The sequence below is a fragment of the Acomys russatus genome, chromosome 3 (assembly GCF_903995435.1).
Source record: "Acomys russatus chromosome 3, mAcoRus1.1, whole genome shotgun sequence".
NCBI classification, from domain to species: domain Eukaryota; kingdom Metazoa; phylum Chordata; class Mammalia; order Rodentia; family Muridae; genus Acomys; species Acomys russatus.
Genome location: NC_067139.1, coordinates 77667738 through 77688264, shown reverse-complemented (window position 1 = coordinate 77688264; position 20527 = coordinate 77667738). Strand labels below are relative to the sequence as shown.

At 46.3% G+C, this 20527-nt stretch overlaps 1 protein-coding gene across 1 annotated transcript in view; it reads left to right on the top strand.

Annotated features, from left to right (window-relative positions):
- Nucleotides 1-20058, top strand: part of Dlgap5 (DLG associated protein 5) — a 34074-nt gene extending 14016 nt beyond the window's left edge. The window contains exons 11-19 of the mRNA XM_051142962.1: nucleotides 2918-3003; nucleotides 4112-4272; nucleotides 6057-6146; nucleotides 10304-10523; nucleotides 12145-12328; nucleotides 14933-14993; nucleotides 16071-16284; nucleotides 17725-17771; nucleotides 19820-20058. Of these exons, the coding sequence (XP_050998919.1) occupies nucleotides 2918-3003; nucleotides 4112-4272; nucleotides 6057-6146; nucleotides 10304-10523; nucleotides 12145-12328; nucleotides 14933-14993; nucleotides 16071-16284; nucleotides 17725-17771; nucleotides 19820-19960 (1204 nt within the window). The 3' untranslated portion in view covers nucleotides 19961-20058. The remainder of the gene's footprint in view (nucleotides 1-2917; nucleotides 3004-4111; nucleotides 4273-6056; nucleotides 6147-10303; nucleotides 10524-12144; nucleotides 12329-14932; nucleotides 14994-16070; nucleotides 16285-17724; nucleotides 17772-19819) is intronic.
- Nucleotides 20059-20527: the final 469 nt, after the last annotated feature.

Sequence of the window (20527 nt, the reverse complement as noted above, 5' to 3'; positions counted from 1 at the left end):
ATTCCCGGAAACTACATGGTGTCGCATAACCATCTACACTGAGATCTGATGCCCTTTTCTGGCCTGCAGGTGTGCATGCAGACTAATAATAATAATAATAATAATAATACAGACTAATAATAATAATAACAACAACAACAACAATACAGACAACATAATAATAATAATGGTGATGATGATGATGACGAAAAAAAAAGAAAAGATTTAAAAACCAGCAAACAAAACTGTCCTCTGGGTTTTTTATTAGGGAGTTTATGGGATAATCTTCCATTCCCCTCCACACCTTGTTTGTTGTTGTTTTTATCTCCCTTGAGTTTGTGTTGATATTTCTTCAATTGCTTTATTAAGGTTAGATGTACATCATGCAGATGTTACTTTAAGTGTTCAGCTCACAGGCATTAAATAGACTCGGTGTTGTGTCCATCACTGCCACCCGTCTCTGTGACTTTCATCTTCCGTATTCTCCATCTCCCAGACAAATCCTGCTTCTCCTAAGAGCCTCTAGCAAACACCGTTCTAGCTTCTGTCTCCAACTTTCTTCTACTGACTAAGGGCATCACATAATTGAATAGAATCTATTTGCCTTTATTTAGTTAATTTCTTTGTGGAGAGTTGTTTGATACAGGGACTCTTTCATAGCCTTGTCTGTCTTGGAATTCACTGCGTAGATGTAGACCAGGCTGGCCTTGAACTCAGAGATACATGTGCCACCAGTGCCCAGGCCTTTAACTTATTTTAAAGATAGTCTCAAGTAGCACAGACTTCCCTGAGACTGGAGATGTTCCTGTATCAGCCTTCTGGGGTTTTGGGCATTTATCTGCCACCCCAGGCCAGTATTGATTCGCTTTTGTGACTGGTTTCTTTCACTTAGCATAGTGTCCCTAAGATTGATGTGTAATGTTAGAATTTCTTCCTTGTTTTGAGTTGTGATCTCACTGTATAGTCCTAACTGGCACGTACCTCCTCTGTAGACCAGACTGGCCTCCCACCCATGGGCCATGCTCCTACTTATGCCTAACAAGTGCTGAGATACAGACACGAGCCCTGTGCCCTGTTTTCCTTTCTAAGGGGCTGGTGTGGAGGGATAGCTTAGGCATTAAGGGCACATGGCTGCTCTCGCGGAGGAGTTTGGTGCCCAGCACTCACATGGCAGCCCATAGCCAGCTGTCACTTCAGCTCCAGGGAATCCAAGAACCTCTTGTGTCCTCCAAAGACACTCATAGCATGTAGGCAAAGCACTGATACACATAACAGTAATTTTGCTTGTCCATATATCTGTCATTTACATTTCTGTTGTTTGTTGTGTTTTCATTGTTGTTTGTGAAGGTGTCATGCTATATTCTCCTGACTGGCTCAGAACTCACTACCACAGTCTCCGATCCAGATTGATCCTTCTGTGTCTGACTCTGGTGCCACCACACCTACCTGTAATGACATTTGGCTCGCTTCTGTCTCTTATCAATTAGAAGCTGTGAACACGAGTGTGCAATATGCCTTTGAGACCTTGCTTTCACTTCACTGATGTACACCTAGATGTGTATTTCTGGGTGTTGGAGGTGACGGCTTCTCTGCACTCTGGGATGCCTGTATGCCCACAGGCGTAGCGTCAGCGTCAGCATCAGCATCATTGCTTACAGTGCAAAGTCTGTGCTTCTTGTACATTGTTGAGTGCTGACAGCATTTCTATCCTATTGTGACAACCAGAAATGCCTCCAGACAGGCTCCGTGGCATATGCCTTGGTCCCAGGATCAAGGACAGCCAGGGCTGGGGGGGGGGGGCGTGAGGACACGGCTTTAATCCCAGCACTCTAGGGAGGCTGAGGCAGACAGATCTCTCTGAGTTCAAGGCTAGCCGAGTCTACAGAGGGAGTGCTAGCACAGCCAGAGCTACCTGAGAAGCGCTGTCTTGAACAACAACAAATCTCAAAAGAAAAAGGTCTCTAGACATCATTAAATGCTGTCCACGAACCAAACTGGCTCAGCTAGGAAGCACCATCTAATTGCTAGACTTCATAAGGCCTTATCCCCTACTGGGGCCAGTTTGCTGTGTCGTCTTGTTCTTGCTTTCTGTTTTGAGACAGGATCTGGCTTTGTGGACCATGCTGGCCTTTCACTTACAGAGCTCCTCCTGCCTCACCTCCTCAGTGCTGGGACTGAAGGTGGTGTGCATCACTGTGCCAAAGTGAAGCCCTCTAACTTTAATGCTAGACTCCACAGGGTTATCTTTTTTTGTTTTGTTTTGTTTTGTTTTTGTTTTTGTTTTTCAAGATAGGGATTCTCTGTGTAGCCCTGGCTGGCCTCAAACTCACAGAGATCCACCTGCCTCTGCCTCCCGAGTGCTGGGATTAAAAGCGTGTGCCATGCCGGGCGTGGTGGCGCACGCCTTTAATCCCAGCACTCGGGAGGCAGAGGCAGGCGGATCGCTGTGAGTTCGAGGCCAGCCTGGTCTACAAAGTGAGTCCAGGATGGCCAAGGCTACACAGAGAAACTCTGTCTTGAAGCCCCCCCCCCCAAAAAAGCGTGTGCCACTGCACCCTGCCACAGGTTTGTCTTGAGCACTCTGCTTGTCCTTTGTTCCATAAAGAGCACCTGAGTATGTATTATACCATAGTGGATGTTGGGCTCTGATACATGGAGAAGTAACAGGGTTTCTCTGTAGCCCTGGCTGTCTCTGTTCTGGAACTGCGTTGTAGACCAGGCTGGCCTCAAACTCAGATATCCACCAGCCTCTGCCTCCCAAGAGCTAGGATTAAAGGATTAAAGGAATGACACCACCAGCTGTCATTCCTTTGGTTTTTTTTTTTTTTTTCATTCCTTTGTTTTAAAATGTTCTAGTCTTAAGTATTAGTGTTAAAACGGTAAGGCTGAATTAAGGTGGAGAACACTTGAAACACTAAAATGTATGTCCCAATTTTAGACAGATTCTCCAATCAGAGACTGACACGTTAACCTCGCACTGCCTGGAGTGGGAGAGGAAGCTGGGGCTGGACATTCCTGATGACGGTGAGGAAAGGGTATCGTAGGTTTCTTTGGTGGTGGTTGTTGTTGTTAGAGAGGTTCTCCAGCACAGGCTGGCCTAGAGCTCACTCTGCACTTGAAGGTAACCTTGAACTCCTGGTCATCCTGTTCCACCTCCCAAGGGCTTGGCTTCCAGGCATCTCAGCACACTTCACCATAAAAATGATGGTGTGTGCATTAAGGACTCTCTGTTTGTCTGTGGCAGCAGTAGGGACTGACCCAGGATCTTGCATGTGCTAAGCAAGTGCGTGAGCATCGAGCTGTATCCACGGCCCTTGTCCCTTCAACGTTGTAGCATTCATTTCAACATTAAAACTCTAGTGTTGCCGGGCGTGGTGGCGCACGCCTTTAATCCCAGCACTCGGGAGGCAGAGGCAGGCGGATCGCTGTGAGTTCGAGGCCAGCCTGGTCTACAAAGTGAGTCCAGGACAGCCAAGGCTACACAGAGAAACCCTGTCTCGAAAAACCAAAAAAAAAAAGAATAGAAAAGAAAAGAAAACTCTAGTGTTTTTCAGCTTTGTAGAATTGTCTAACACATGTCTCCTAATATTTCTGTGCTAATCCTAGCACTCAGGAGGCAGAGGCAGGTGGATCATGAGTTTGAGGCCAGCCTGGTCTACAGCGAAAGTTCCAGGACAGCCAAGGCTGCACAGAGAAACCCTGTCTCAAAACCAAAAACAAAGTAACAACAACAAAATTTTTTAATAGAAATGTATATATTATATGTATGTGTGTGTTCTGAATAATAATCTTGTACATCAATATGAAAACAATTAGAGAAGCATTCTATAAGAAGTTAGCAGTGTGAGGGCCTTGGATCCTTATGTATTTTAACTTGTTTGAGGCTGATATCTCATAAACTGCAAGGAGAAAGCGAACGGTGCTCATGTGAAGCCGTGCGCAATTGAGGATGGACACTGCTGATTGTTACTGGGACTGGAAGCAAGGAACTGGCACTCAGCGCTAATGCGGAGGTTTTTGGGGTGGTACTTGTTTAGCTGTAAGAATGGGACCCTGTAAGCTCTAGGGTATTGAGGTTAAGTCTCACTGTCTGGCTTGCTATAAAGGCCCATTGTCATTTTGACTTCTTTAGCTAAAGATCTTATTCGAACAGCAATTGGTCAAACAAGACTCCTTATTAAGGAGAGATTCAAACAGTTTGAAGGACTGGTGGATAATTGTGAATACAAACGAGGTGAAAAGGAGACGACCTGCACGGATCTGGATGGATTTTGGGATATGGTTGGTTTTCAGGTATGTGTCGCGTGTTTGTCCATTTGTTCTATCAACAGTGAGTGGGATGGTAGCTCTGCTTCTTAGGACGTCATGGGGGAGCTCTCAGGAGGCCGAGTGGAAGCTGCGCTGTCCTCCGCCCATGTTGTCGGTCTATGAGAATTATACATGTGAGGAATGAACTCGTACAGTTACTGCGTTGCTTCTGTGTGCCCGACATGGTAGTTAGAAATGACCAAAAGCCGGGTAGGACAGGGCAGCGTGGCGCACGCCTTTAGTCCCAGGCAGACGCAGATGAGTCTCTGAGTTCAAGGCCAGCCTGGTCTAGAGAATGAGTTCCAGGACAGCCAGAGCTACACAGAGAAACCCTGTCTCAAAAACAAAAACAAAAACAAACAAACAAACAAAAACAAAGCAAGAAAGAAAAAGGGAAGGAGATAAACATGTGAGGAGCTGAGGGGATAGACCAGTAGAACACTTGCTCCTGCTGGTCCTGCACCCACCAGACAGTGTGCAAGTGCCTGTAACTCTGCTTTCAAAGAATCTGACTCCCACTTATGGCCACCTGGGTCACACATATACACTCAGGCACATGCATGTAACATAGACACACGAAATAAAATCAATCTTGAAGGAAAACTAAGCAAGCGTGTGTGTGGTGGCATACTCCTAATCCCATCACCCTGGGAATCTAATTCTATAGAATTTGCATTCAGAATTACGAACCGTATATAGAGGGCTTCAACTGTACAGAGGATGGGCATAGATTACACACAAATCCCATGACATTTTATGTAAAGGATTTTACCTCCTCTAGTGTGAAGCCGAGCACCTACATCGGGGCCTTCCCTCTGCCAAGCAAGTGCTTGGTCATTAGTTATACCTTCTTCTCATCTCTGGGTTTAGCATTTTTAGGGTTTCCTCCCCTCCCTTTTCTTCCCCTCTTCCCCCTCCCCGCCCCCCCCCAACCCCTAGAGAGAAAGGGGGAAGGAGGCAGGAGGGAGGGAGGAAACATGAAAATGAAGAACCCAATTTAAAGATTTGGAAAAAGAATTGAATGGATGCCTTCGTACAGAGTGCAAACAGATGGTGACTAATGAAATGGTGAGCTTATGAAATGATGCTCAGCATTATGCCATCAGGCAAGTAGCAATTAAAGCAACACAGTGACAGATAACCAGACACTCGTTAGTGTGGCAAAAGTACAGAACACTGACAGTGAGTGCTGGTGAGCAAGCAGCAGCTGCGGGGCAGCAGGAGCTCTGTCATTGCTGGTGAGGGTGCCAATGGCAGATCCAGGTTCTCAGCAAAGCTAAATATATTCTGACTGTGTGGTCCCAAAGTCACCATCCTGAGTGTTTACCCACATGATTAATAGCTTGTGTTCATATAAGATTTGTGTGTAGTTATCAGAACAACATGATTTGTATTTGCCGACATCTGGACAAAACAAGATGTCTTGAAATTTACAGTGACTTAGGCTGAATAACCCCAGCATTTGGGAAGCAGGAGGATTGGGAGTACAAGTATGTTCTTGGACGATATAGCAAGTTGTGGGTCATGATGGGTTGACATGACACACACACACACGCGTGTGCGCACACACACACACACACACACACACACACACAGTCTTTCTCACCATCCCGATACACATACACCTCCCCCACTCAGGATTTTAAATTTAATAACTCACCATGGTCCTGGGTTGCCATTTTCAGTTTATTTAATACAGTAATTTTAGAGTCATAAAGTAGCAGCTTTAACGTAGCATTAAATGGATGAACTTGGGCTTTTATTAACAGGTGGAGGATGTAAAACAAAAGTTCAACAACCTGACCAAACTGGAGGAATCTGGGTGGAAAGACAGGGACCCAAGCACGATGCTGCCCCGGGTAGGTCTGCGCATGTTCTACTCAAATTTCCAACATAGATTCTTCTCTGGCTTTTGTTTTTAAAAAATATATTTATGTGGGTGGTTGGGTAGGGTAGTCTGGTTGTGCCATGGAGTACATGCAGGGTTCAGAGGACAACTTGGGGGCATTGGTTCTTTACTTCTACCATGTAAACTTTAAACATTTTAGCTCTGGGGTTTGTTTTGTTTTTTAATGTATACAGTGCTCTGCCTGCATGTACACCTGCAGCCCAGAAGAGAGCATCAGATCTCATTATAGACGATTTTGAGCCACTGTGTGGTTGCTGGGAATTGAACTCAGGACCTTTGGAAAAACAGTCAGTGCTCTTAACCGCTGAGCCATCTCTGCAGCCCAGTGTTGGGTTTCTTGTATCACAAACTAAATATGTTGTTTATCACGTTCTAATTGCCTTTGAGGGGGAAGTAAGTACAGCCAACACAGAGGTGACTTTCATGTTCCTAGACAGTGGGTGGATGGGCGTGGCGTAGGAGCATAAACTGTTAGAGAATTAAAAGAAGCTTCATCCCAATGGAATCTCACTACAAGGATCTGAAAGCAGTGATTAGACGAGCGAATACTTTCCAATCTTCCCTAACAGTAAAGGCTGTTACTTCTAAACGGTACTAGTACAGTGATACTTGGTTTTTGGCATGTGTCTCATTAAATATCCCAGCCTGAATTCAAACAAGGAATGCTCCTGTCACCAGGGGTGGTGGTGGGGCGCTGAGGAGGGGTGGGGGCGGTGAGGAGATGAAGAAGAGGTGGATTGAGGAGCAGTGTGCTTCCTATTTGAGTGCTTAGCTGTATCATATAAGAACTGTAATTCTGCCTGTGGTCACCAGATGTCTCTCTCCTGCCTTGGTTTAGTCTAAGGTTTCTTGGCTGGGAGAACTTATTCCTGGGATCATCCCAGGGCAGTGTGTCCTCTAGGCAAGTGCTTTACGTCTGAGCTGTACAGCTTGCCCTTACAGCCAATCAAACAAAACTAACTTTTACCTATACTTTGATAACATGTCCTTTAACTCTTATACACCTCCCTCTCGGTTTGTCATTTACCTTTGTTTCTGTTACTCCCTCTGTAAATGTGTCAGGCTCTAACCTTGATTGTACTGACCCAGCCAGCTTGCCCGCTCACTCCATCTTATTGCACGCCCCGCCCCACTCTCAGCTCCTTCTTCTCAGTCGCAAAGTTTTCTGAAAAGCATGCATATGTGGTCACATATTGTGTCAGCACGCTCGGCCTCCAGAGACCTTGTCAAGGGTTTTAACCCACTAGTTGCTGAAGCTATAAGGCACATGATTTATATACTCTAACCTTTGTTGTCTGTGCCCTCTTTCTTGAAATTCTTATTTTACTCACCACGGTCCACTCTGCATGTTTGCAGGTTTGTTTTGCATGATTCCTTAAATATTTAATATGCAAAATTCCTACTTGAACTTACTTTTCTCCATTCATACATATTCTTCATGTGTTTTGCTTGTTTGGTTTTTATTTTTATTTTTTGGTCTTTGCTGTGGGTGCTTATTGAACCTGGGACCTCATGTACACTGGGCAAATGCCCTTCCACTAAACTACAGCCCAGCCCCTTCCTATGCAGTCTTTCCCCCACACTCCCAAATGTGTTTATGTGTGTGGGTTCTCAGGCCAGAAGAAGGTGTTGGATGCCCTGGAGCTGGAGTTACAGGCTGCTAGTAGCAGCCCAGCGTTGGTGCTGGGACTCAGTCCTCTGGAAGGGCAGTAAGCTCTCTTGGTGATGGGACTCAGTCCTCTGGAAGGGCAGTAAGCTCTCTTGGTGCTGGGACTCAGTCCTCTGGAAGGGCAGTAAGCTCTCTTGGTGCTGGGACTCAGTCCTCTGGAAGGGCAGTAAGCTCTCTTGGTGCTGGGACTCAGCCCTCAGGAAGGGCAGTAAGCTCTCTTGGTGCTGGGACTCAGTCCTCTGAAAGGGCAGTAAGCTCTCTTGGTGCTGGGACTCAGTCCTCTGGAAGAGCAGTAAGCTCTCTTGGTGCTGAGACTCAGTCCTCAGGAAGGGCAGTAAGCTCTCTTGGTGCTGGGACTCAGTCCTCTGGAAGGGCAGTAAGCTCTCTTGGTGCTGGGACTCAGTCCTCTGGAAGGGCAGTAAGCTCTCTTGGTGCAGGGACTCAGTCCTCTGGAAGGGCAGTAAGCTCTCTTGGTGCTGGGACTCAGTCCTCTGGAAGAGCTGCCCCCCCATCCCCATTCCTGTGCATCTTAACCTACTTCTTGGTGTCCCGAATCTGTACTACGCCCAGCACTTACTGCTCAAGCCTTTCCGTGGCTACTCTCCTGTCTCAGAACATGAGGCCGGGTCGCACTCTAGTGCACACTAGGTAATCTCTTTCCTTTAGCCTCCTCAATGCTCAGGGTTGAGATCCCAGCCACCAGCCCTGCGTTTCTGCTTTGATCTCATATTATCTACCTATCTATCTACCTATCTACCTACCTACCTCTATCCCTCACCCTCTCGCTCTGACTGTTTTACCTGCATGTATGTGTGTGCACCACACGCACGCCTGTTGGAGGCCCTGGAACTCAGGTTATGGATGGTTTTGAGTCATCATCTTGGTGCTGGGGATCAAACCCCAGTGCTCTCAACTGCTAAGCCATTTCCTGCTGTATGCACAACTATCACATACAGCCAGTAGATTTTCAAGTCCTCTCAATTTTATTTAAATATTTCCTGTCACTACTCTAGAGGCTGTGGAACCTGGGAGAATGGAGCCAATAAACGAGGCAGATTAAAGGCTCATGCAGTAGCCAGCTTTACTCAAAGCCTCAAACACTTTACACTCTGAGGGTTAGGGAAGGTCATATGAGTGAAGTTCTCATGAGTTCAAGCTGTATGAAATCATAAAGGTTTTCCATAGAGGCATATAAAGGATAATTTAAACATTTAATTAAATAATAACAGCAAGCAATGAGAGTGACCTGAAAAAATAAGGCACAGTGGCTCACACCTGCAGGTGGATCTCTGAGTGCCAAGCCAGCCTGGTCTACAAAACGAGTCCAGGACAGCCAAAGCTACACAGAGAAACCCTGTCTCAAAAAAGAAAAAAAAAAGCCAAAAACAAAAAGAAGAGTAATCTGAAGTAGCATGGCCGTAACCTTTGCACTCGGGAGGCAGAGGCAGGTGGATTGCTGTGAGTTCGAGGCCAGCCTGGTCTACAAAGAGGGTCCAGGACAGCCAGGGACACACAGAGAAACTCTGCTTCAAAAAACAACAACAACAAAAAGAGTAATCTATAGCACACTCACTCCTGTCGGCTACACCTGGGAGGAGCACAAGACACATTCCAAAAACAATTCTGTGTTTTGAAGAAACTGAGGTCACAAGAGTGTTTTGCACTGTTCTCACGAGCACTCAGAAGTCTCACTTAACTCCGTTCCTGGACCTCGTTCCAACAGTTTCTTTCTGGTTTTGGTTTTATTTTCAGACAGGGAAATTCTAGGCCGTTCTCTACGGCATAGTGAGGTCCTTACCCACAACAAAAGTGGAAGTGTTTTTGTGGTTTCTTACAAGGTGTCTTAGCTACAGTTTTTTTCCTATAAAGAGACATCATGACCAAAGCAGCTCATATAAAAGAAAGGATTCAATTGGGGGCTTGCCTACACCTTTAGGGTTAGTCCATGATCATCGTGGGGGGACGCAGATGGGCGAGGCACTGGAGCAGTGGCTAAGAGCTTATATCCACAGGCAGCAGGCAGGGGTTCGCGTGAGGTGGGGTGTGGTGGCTGCTGTGGTTTTTGAAACCCCAAAGCTTCCCACCCCCAGTGACAAAGCTCCTCCAACAAGGTCACTACTTCAGCAGGGACACATCTAATTCTGCCCCGACAGTTTTACTAACTGAGGACCAACCACCACACAAGGTGATACTCAGTTGGCGGGTGATGCCCGCCTTTAATCTCAGCTGGTCCTGAAGCTGAAGTGGGCCCGCGTTCAAGGCCAGGTGGGACAACTCAGTGAGACCCTGCCTCAAAATAAATGTTAAAAAGGGCTTGCAACTTATTTCAGCAGTCGAAAGATTGTCTGCTGTGTAAGGCTCTGGCTTCCATCCTCAGCACACAGGACCAGGGGGAGAGTGCTAATGACGCCTTTCATTCCTGCTATTTCTCTTTGCAGAAAAAAATTGTGCCAGGTAGAACAAGCAAAGCAAAGCAGGATGATGATGGCCGAAAGGCCGCTAGAAACCGTCTCGCTGCCATAAAAAATGCAATGAGAGAGAGGCTGCGGCAGGAAGAGCGCGCCCCAGTGGCAACCGCGGAAACGCCAAAGGAAGTTGACAAGATAGTGTTTGATGCTGGGTTTTTCAGAATCGAGAGTCCTGTTAAGTCATTTTCAGGTTTGTGTTTTTGCTGAGGCTTAAGAGAAATATTTGAGCCAAATGCAGGCTTGAGTAAAAGGCGAAAGATAAAAAAGATATAATCTAGAGAGATATTTCAGAAAATAGGAAGATGGTCACTCGGGAGGCAGAGGCAGGTGAATCTCTGTGAGTTCGAGGCCAGCCTGGTCTAGAGTCCAGAACAGCCAGGGGTGTTACACAGAGAAACCCTGTCTCAAATCCCCTTCCCCGAAAAAAAGAACTCAGAGTCTATGCTGGCAAGCCCACATGCAGATCACATCTTAAAGGTCAGCTCTACTGGTTTGTGCATGGTTTATCCTTTAAGATCATGTTTATGTTTTCCAAGTGGTGTCATAGCATGTGGCGCCATGCAGTTGCACGGTCTGTCTGTACGGTTTGTGACAAGGTTAGAATGAAGATGCAGAGCCGGGCGTGGTGGTACACGCCTTTAATCCCAGCACTCGGGAGGCAGAGGCAGGCGGATACAGCCGATGTCTCAGCCTTCCTAGGAATACTCTGCTGCACTAAATGAAGGAACTTGTTATTCAGACTGGGTTTTTGTTTGTTTGACACAGGGTTTCTCTGTATAGCCCTTGCTGTCCTAGAACTTGCTATGGAGACCAGGCTGTGTGAACGCCTACCACTTCCTCCCAAGTGCTGGAACTAAAGGTGTATATCACCTTGCTGCTGGGTCTTGACCCAAGCAAGCATTTATTGTTTGAGTTAGCTAAGGAGAAGCTCACTTGCTAATTTACATTATACCTTCTAAATTTTTCTTACTATAGTCGCTCTTTTGTTTGTTTGTTTGTTTGTTTGTTTGTTTGTTTTTCGAGACAGGGTTTCTCTGTGTTACAGCCTTGCCTATCATGGACTCTTTCTGTAGACCAGGCTGGCCTCGAACTCAACAGCGATCCACCTACCTCTGCCTCCCGAGTGCTGGGATTAAAGACGTGCGCCACCATGCCAGGCTTACTATTGTCTCTTATTGTCAGAGTTGCACCTCTTTTATTGTTACTTCTAAGTTTTAATATTTTATGTATATGGATGCTTTACTTGCATGGTTGTCTGCACCGCGTGTGTGTCTGGTGCCTCTGGGATCTAGAAGACAGCATCAGATCCCGAGGGCCTGGAGTTGCGGCTCTTGTGACACCATGAGGTGCAACCAGAGCTGCGTCGTCTGGAAGAGCCACGCGTGCTCTTAACTGCTGGGCCGTCTCTCCAGCCCAAGGTCCTGCCTTTTAAGACCAGTTCTGTGACATCTTAGGCATGGGGTGTCAAAGGGAAGCATAGTCTGCTGTGATAATTCGCTTCTGACAGACCATCCTGGGTACTTGACTTTAACAATGCTGACAAGAGAAGGCTTAATTAGGATTTTTTTCTTTCTTTCTTTCTTTCTTTCTTTTTGGAGACAGGGTTTCTCTATATAATAGCCTTGGCTGTCCTAGACTCGCTTTGTAGACCAGGCTGGCCTCAAACTCACGGAGATCCATCTGCCTCTGCCTCCCGAGTGCTGGGATTAAAGGCATGCACCACCACTGCCTGGGGCCTAATTAGGATTTGCACTGCCTTTCTGAATGAAAGGTCAACATTTGCTATGGAGGTTATTTTTTCCTTTTTCTAGGGCTTTCTTCTGAACGTCGTTCTCAGAGATTTGGAACGCTTGCATCTGCCAGCAGAGATGTGCCTGAGACCAGGGCTGCAGGGAACCTTCTAAGACAAACGATGTCACTGCAGAAGCCTGACCCTCAGAGCAGCGACAGTGAACGGGCTGATGAGACGTTGTTGTCAACTATTCTTGAAAGCAGGTATTTCTATGAAATATCATGTCATGTAGTTAAGCAGGTGAGACGTGACAGCCATGGTTCTAGTTATTTCACATGTGGCCCCGTAACACCCTTTTCTAACTGAGGAAACAGACTTAGTTAAGTTTTCAGATTGTAGCCACTCATGAAACTGAGGTAGAAAGACGACATAACAGGGAGTCTGAGACCAGCCTTAGCAGCACAGCCTGGCTAAAACAAAGCGGGACAACGGAAGCCGGAAGTGGCTGGTTTTGTGCAAAGGAGAAAAATAAGAGTGTGGTGTCCTCTGGTGCTTAACAGCTCTGAGCTCAAAACCAACCACATGCCTCGCCAGTTGTGACAAGCTGGGGCAACTTAGCGCAGCTTCGCTTTCCTCGGCTCCAGAACAGGAGTGCTCTGCTGCCTCTGGAGTGCCTGGTGTGTGCAGACAGCCTAGACGCCGTCTTAGGTTATTACCTAGTGTCATCTCTTAAAACAGCCATGCCAGGCCCTGGGTGAGAAGCTAAGTGGTGTCTTAATGAAATTCAGCTTGAAATTGCTCAAACTGCATCCGTTCTTTACACACATGCAGCAAAACAGCATGAACTGTCCTTACAGCCGACTCATCAGTAGGTGTGTAGCGCATGAGAGGGAGAAGGGACTTGAGGTAAGCAGATAAAGGTGCAAGCTGGTGTCAGAGGAGGTGTTGGGCTTGTTACCCATCTGAAGTTTGGGAAGTATTGAGCTTCATTGCCAAAGTGCCACTAAATAAGGTGTGGATGTGGGTAGGGCAGGCCCCTCGAGTTAACATACAGAAGAAAACACAGGAAAGTTCTTAACTATCTTGTAATGTCTTTTTAAATTTCTAATACATATCAAAGGTATTTTTATCCTTTAGGTCTACAAAAAGCTTTTGGTATCATAAAAAAATCTGTGCTTTTTAAAATACCAATTTATTGTAACACTACTTTGTATATTTATAGTTTACTATCCACATTAGGAAGACCAGTAATAGCATTTGAATTATAGTGTAAGTACTTGTCCCCCTAAAATGAGAGTCTGAGGCCAGCAAGATCACTCGGTGGGTAAAGGCACTTGTCTGGCAAGCCTGGCGGCCCGGGCTCAACAGACAACATCAAAGTGGAGACGAGAGCTCTATGTGTGAGTACCTGCAGGGGCGCTGTGTGTGTGTGTGTGTGTGTGTGTGTGTGTGTGTGTGTGTGTGTGTGTGTGTGTGTGTGTGTGTGTGTGTGTGTGTGTGTGTGTGTGTGTGTGTGTGTGTGTGTGTGTGTGTGTGTGTGTGTGTGTGTGTGTGTGTGTGTGTGTGTGTGTGTGTGTGTGTGTGTGTGTGTGTGTGTACACCGGTATGGGCCAGAGGAGGGCTTCAGATTTCCTGGAGCCTGTGTGTGTGTGTGTGTGTGTGTGTGTGTGTGTGTGTGTGTGTGTGTGTGTGTGTGTGTGTGTGTGTGTGTGTGTGTGTGTGTGTGTGTGTGTGTACACCGGTATGGGCCAGAGGAGGGCTTCAGATTTCCTGGAGCCTGAGTTACAAGCAATTGTAAGCTGACCGGCATAGAAACCAAACTCTCATCCTCTGTAAGAACAGCAAACTCCGTCTCTCTGGAAGAGAATATTTTTAAAACAAACTTTGAAGAACCTGAAGTTGACACTCTGTTTATTTACTTTGCAAGGGTAGATTTGTGCATGCGTGGCATGGCATGTGTGGGCGCCAGAGGATTTGTGCATGCGTGGCGTGGCGTGGCATGTGTGGGCGTCAGGACAGCTTCATGTGAGTCGTGGAGGTTGGACTTGGGTTGGCAGGCTTATTGGCAGGCTCCTTCACCTAGGAACCATCTTGTTGGCTCCTGAAGCGATTATGACAGATAAATCTTCTTAATTTGTTTTTTATTAACAACATACAAAGAATGAGTTTTGTTGTGGCATTTTCATGGATTTGGGTTTTGGTGGTCCTGGGATTGAACACGGAGCTTCAAGCATGCTAGGCAAGTACTCGCCAGCCCTGTACTTGATTGTTCAGTTCCATTTTTATGTGTGTATCTTATGTCTGTGTATATTTGTGGGCACGTACATACCTAGATCTGGTCTCTACTTAAGTTTATGATTAAAATATATTGAATTATACTATCAGGTAAACGTGTCCAACTTGCAGACATGGTGGCACGTTTGTAGTCCCAGCACTTGGGAAACTGAGGCAGAAGCATTGAGAAGCCAGCCTGGGTTTGGCCAACCTGCACAGCAAGACTCTGTCACACAAAACAAAACAAATTTGGCCACACAGTCGAGTTGCTTTGCTTCAGAAGTCAGCCACATCTTGACTTTTTCCTAGTTTTGTGATTGTGGATTTGGCTAAGATTGATGGTGCACGTGGAGCCTGCGTGATTGGTGGGAAGGGTCCTGTGAACGTCCAGGGACGAGTGCACACCATCTGCGTGGCCACCCTGCAGTTACTGCCAGGCTGTGCGGGTCGGGCGGCCGGGCTCCTGGGCCAGGTTCTATGTTTGACCCCATTATGCAAACTAGCGGCCTCCATGAAGGACAGACTCAAAGCACAGGTCAATGGTGTGATGTGTTTGATTACTGGTGTTTAATGAATGCCACTGCTTGTTTCAGGTGCAGCCGGGTAGAGGGCGCTCCACATTCCAGAGAACAAGATTCAAGTGATGTAGACTATGTAAGTCCTACTGCAAGGTAGCCAGCCATGCCATCTGTCTATGTCACACATTTAATGGAGACACTTCTGTCTCTGTTAAAGAAAGAAAAATAACAGAATTTCCATTGGAAATCTAAGTGAGTCACAGTCATCACTGTCACTTGAATGGCGCTGGCTTGTTTGAAAACATGCTGTCTTGTGTTCTTCAAGTCACAGCAAGATGAGTGTAGAGCTGGTGAACTAGAGCAAGAGCCACATCTTTGGCCCATTTAAAAATGTTTTTAGAAATATTTTACATATATGAATGGTTTTGGTTCTTGGGGTGGTGGTGGTTGTTGTTTGTTTTTTGTGCTTTTTTGGTTTTTGGAGACAGGGTTTCTCTATGAGATCTTGGCTATCCTGGACTTAGGCTGGCCTCGAACTCACAGCGATCCACCTGCCTCTGCCTGTGGGAGTCAGGAATGGCTGTCAACTCTCCTGGACTTAGAGAAGGTCACGAGCCGCCATGTGGGTCTTGGGAATCAAAGCAGATCCTCTGGAAGAGCAGCCAGTGCTGATCCACCGAGCCGTCTCTTGCCCTGGCCTCTATTTTTTTGAAATCACACCTGATGATGACATAGCCATCCTGCGTGCACATTCTGTCTGCCTGGAGAGCCTTGAGCTGCAGCCCTCTCCCTAGCATGCCGCTGGCCAGCAGGGCCACTGCTCTTGTGACTGACTTTATCTTTGCAGCGGGTGCTTGCTGGGAGCTTGTCTCCGTCCTCTGTCCTTTAGGACTCCCTCAGGTGTCCTGGAGCATGACAGTGGGGCTCGGGGTTCTTTAGACTTTTTGTTTTGGTTTTGGTTTTGTTTTTAAGACAGGGTTTCTCTGTGTAACTCTGGCTCTTGGATCTATAGACCAAGCTGGCCTGGAACTCTAGAGATCAGCCTGCCTCTGCCTCCCAAGTGCTGGGACCAAAGGTGTGCGCCACCACGCCCATCGCTCTTTAGATTTTTTAATATGCCAGCCTTCTGTTTTCCTTAGGGTTAACAGCAGTAAGACTGTTGTTGTTCCAACTTGGGTAACTGGAACATATATTGTCTACTTTTTACCTCCAGGATGGAAGTAAGGTAACTGCGGGGGTGGATCTGCCTCTTCCTGCTGGTGGACTGGCGGGGGATGTTTACACTGACCAAAAAGAAGCTGTGCCAGGTGTGGAAGGAGTCGGGCTGCACCCTAAAGTCACCTGCCAGGATGTGGTGATGAGTGACCTTGACAAAACCAGCCCCTCGCACAGGAACTCCTCAGCAGCAGCTGATGCGCCCCAGTCAGGTACTGTCCTCTCAGGCGGTGAAGTGCTGAGAGAGCCTAACTTCAGACTGTCATGGGATCCTGAGAGCCAGTTTCTGGTGACAGTTCAGCTATTAGAAGCTCACTGTAAATATCGCATACAAACTACTTTCATAATGCTTTGTTCTTCAGCCTGCCATGGTGGTCCATGCTTAGAATTCCAGCAGAACAGAAGCAGAGGCAGGAGGATTGCTCCTAGTTCAGGGCCAGCCTTTACTGCACACAGTGTTCCAGGCTGCGGTGAGACTGTCTCAAGACGAAAAACAAAAACAAGAGTGCTCTGCTTCTAAGCCTCAGGCTTGAAAGAGAAGTGCTTGCTGGGCATGGTGGTGGCACACGCCTTTAATCCCAACACCTGGGAGGCAGAGGCAGGAGGGTCTCTGAGTTCAAGGCCAGCCTGGATTACAAAGAGAGTTCCAGGACAGCCAGGGCTACACAAAGAGACCCTGTCTTGAAAAGAGAGAAGAGAGGGGAGAGAGAGAGAGAGAAGTGCCAACCATCTGAAGACAAGGAGTATTCTAGAGCCTTCACTTTTAGACTCAAGTCCTTCCGTTCTCTTCTTCAGCCCATGTCCCAGAATCCACCTTTAAAGCACTCTGGCTTTCCTAAGGCCTATTGACTATGTTGTGACTGTTCTATAACCGGAACTGGCCTCGTGTTTGTTACACTACACTGATGGCCTGTTTGCCTCTGCTGCTCTGTAGGTCTGTCAGAGCCTGAGGTGAAGTAAACATTACAGCCACACACAGACAAGACATCCAATGTCTGTCACCTGGACGACTTCTGCGTGATACATGATCTCATTATATAGACCAGGCTGGCCTGCAACCTGATGTGTAGACCAGGCTGTCCAGGGCCTCACAGAGACCCTCCTGCCTCTGCCTCCCGAGTGCTGGGATTACACGTGTATGCCACCACCTGGGCCTCTGTTCTTCATAGCAACTTTGGGATGCCTTTACTGTTACAAGTGTGGTACTTATTGAAGGCCCTTATGCTTAAAGTAAGAATTGGGGGGGGAATGGGGGGGAATGGGAAAATGGGGGGGGGGAGGAATGGGAGGATACAAGGGATGGGATAAACATTGAGATGTAACAAGAATAAAAAAAAAAGAATTGGGGGGTGGGGGGCGGTTTCAAGACAGGATTTCTCTGTGTATCCCTGGACTCACTTTGTAGACCAGGCTGGCCTCAAACTCACAACGATCCACCTGCCTCTGCCTCCCGAGTGTTGGCATCAAAGGTGTGCACCACTATGCCCGGCTTAAAGTAAGAATTTTAACTAGAAATCTAATTACATTAAAACAATGTGACATAGTCAAGCATAGTTTTGTTTTTGCTTTTGATTGAGTAAAGCTTTGTCCATTTGTAACAGCCCTTGACCGAAAAAATATTTTTTTTAAAATTGTTTTCTCTTGTTTTTCAGTTCTATTCCACAGAAACCTCACTTCTGAATGCCCCCCTCTTAATCTAGTAAGTTTTCATCTTAATTTGGCAAGTTGCTATATATTCTAGATTTGCAGAAAAGTGTGGTCAGATTCATCTTATTTGTGGTTATTATGAGGGTGTGCACATATCACGGCACATGGATGGAGGTCAGTTCTCTGCTTCTGTAGGGGTTTCAGGAGCCCCCCCCACAAAATAGGGACCAGGCTGCCGGGTGTGGGGGTGCACGCCTGTAATCCCAGCACTTGGGAGGCAGCAGCTGGCAGATTGCTGTGAGTTCAAGGCTAGCCTGGTCTACAAAGTGAGTCCAGGATAGCCAGGGCTACACAGAGAAACCCTGTCTTAAAAAAACAAAAAACAAACAAAGTTATGCTCTGCTGTTTTTTCTTTTTTGGTGAGGGTGGGAGATTAAGACAGGGTTTTCTCTGTGTAGCCCTGGCTGTCCTATAACTCTCTCTGTTGACCAGGCTGGCCTTGAGCTTCCACAGATCTGCCTACCTCTGTCTCCTGAATGCTGGGATTAAATGTGTGCACCACCACTACCTGGATTTTGCTAATTTATTTGTAAACTCCCCAGACTTTCAGTGATCTCTTCCTTTAGTCCAATATCAGTCAGCCCTTCTGACGTCTCCCTGTAAAAATGCTCTTCTCTCCCATATCAATTTAATGTAGACATAGGTGTATAAGCCTATCATAAATATATATATTTAGTCTCTTACTAAGAGTACATTGTGAATTTATTATATTTTTTAAAAGATTTATTTATTTATTATATATACAGTGTTCTAATGGAATGTAAAGACTGCATTCCAGAAGAGGATAACAGATTTCATTGTAGATAGTTGTGAGCCATCATGTGGTTGCTGGGAATTGAACTCATGACCTTTGGAAGAGCAGCCAGTGCTCTTAACCTCTGAGCCATCTCTCCAGCCCGAATTTATTATATTTGTAAAATGCACCATCATTTCAGAAATCGTGTTTCCTCCTGGGTGGGTAGTGACAGCCGCAGCCTGTCTAGCCCTTCCCGTTTCAATGGTAAAAAGCTCACAGGGCTGGCAAGATGGCTTGGTAGGTAAATGCACTTGTACCAAGCCTGACTACCCTATTTCAACCCTCACAACCCACAGGATGGGAAGAGTGAAGCAATTCCTGCGAGTTGTTCTGTGGCCTCCTTACCCTTGTATGTGAGGCCTTGCATGCACTCACCAAATAAATATAAAAAACAAACAAAAGACCCAATACAGCAAATGGAGAATTAAATAGCAGCAGATACTTGTATTCCATAAGCAACTGATCCTAAAGGACTTGTGTCAGGTCTTGTTATCTTGCAGATGTACTGTCTTTGTGGTTGGGCTCTGGGCTGCCCTGTGTGTCAGGAGCAGAAATGGTTCACAAGGAACATTCTTTCTCAACCTCCTTTACTCATAACCTGAGACTTAGATTAGGGACTTCGGCCCTGTAAGGCGAATTTGCATAACCAGCCGGGCTCATCCCTGAATGATTGGTTCAGAAAGTATAAGTAAATCTGAAAAGTACTCTGCCTTTGCCTCTGTGGCGTGGCCAGCGGCACTTTGTAGTAGTTATAGGTTATCTCGTTGAATCATAGTACTTCATACTTTTCTATGATTTTTTTCCATTTCCACAAATGTTAAACATTAGATACCCAAGTCCACCTGTCTGTTTAGGCCCAAATTAGTGCTGCCAAATAGCGTCCTTTGAAGCTGAAATAGGGCTTGATTGGGAAATTAAAGAGTACTTCACTCAGGCGGTGGTGGTGCACGCGTTTAATCCCAGCACTCGGGAGGCAGAGGCAGGTGGGTCGCTGTGAGTTTGAGGGCAACCTGGTCTACAAAGTGAGTCCAGGACAGCCAAGGCTACACAGAGAGACCCTGTCTTGAAAAGCCAAAAAGAGAAAAAGAAAAAAGCTTTGTATTGGGTCTTATGTTTTCAATAATTTCATTGTCACATAGGGAAATGTACTCATTCTTTGGCACTAAATTACCTAGCGATGTAGAGGATTTACTCAGGGCGACTCTTGCTGGCGATTCAGTGCCATCTCTGGGTGTCTTCTTCAGCCAGGCCTAAGCTGCACCAGCCCCTTCGTGCAGGAGGAGACCAGGCCAAAAGATCGCGCCAGACTCTTCTCCTTCGGTGGTGACCTCATCGTCTTCTCACCGCTAAGACCCCAACGTAAAGAACACCAGGAGGACTTTTAATTTAAAAGTAATTCCACACATTTTAAAAATACATGTCGTTAATTCCCTGATACACTCTTAAGCTGTTGGAGATTTTGGAATATATTGTCCCACACAATGTTTTAATGTTCAGTGTTCATCAAGACACACTTTAGTGGTGATATTGTTAAAACTCCGCAAGTTATTTAAAATGTTAAACGTGAAGCGAATATCTGCATCCACCCTCATTTTATACCTTTGCATTTGAGTTCATTTATCTGTAGACATGAAATAAATAGCTTTGCTTTCCTGCAGTCCTTTAGATAAAGTTTTCTGGATCGTGAAGTCCACATATTACAGTTACTATTCAATCCTTGCTGCCTCTGGTAATTTTCCCTTTTAACAGAGCCAGCTACCATTGACAGGGTTGGTGGGGGGCAGGGGTCTGTAAAAAGAATGTTGGAATTACATGCTGCTGTGAGCCGCCTCCTGCAGCTGCTGGAAAACAAGTCCTCTGGAAGAGTGGTGCACGCACTTGACAACTGAGTCGTTTAAAGTATCTGAGGAGATAACATGGTAGAACAAAGAGAATTCTGACACTTTTCCTAA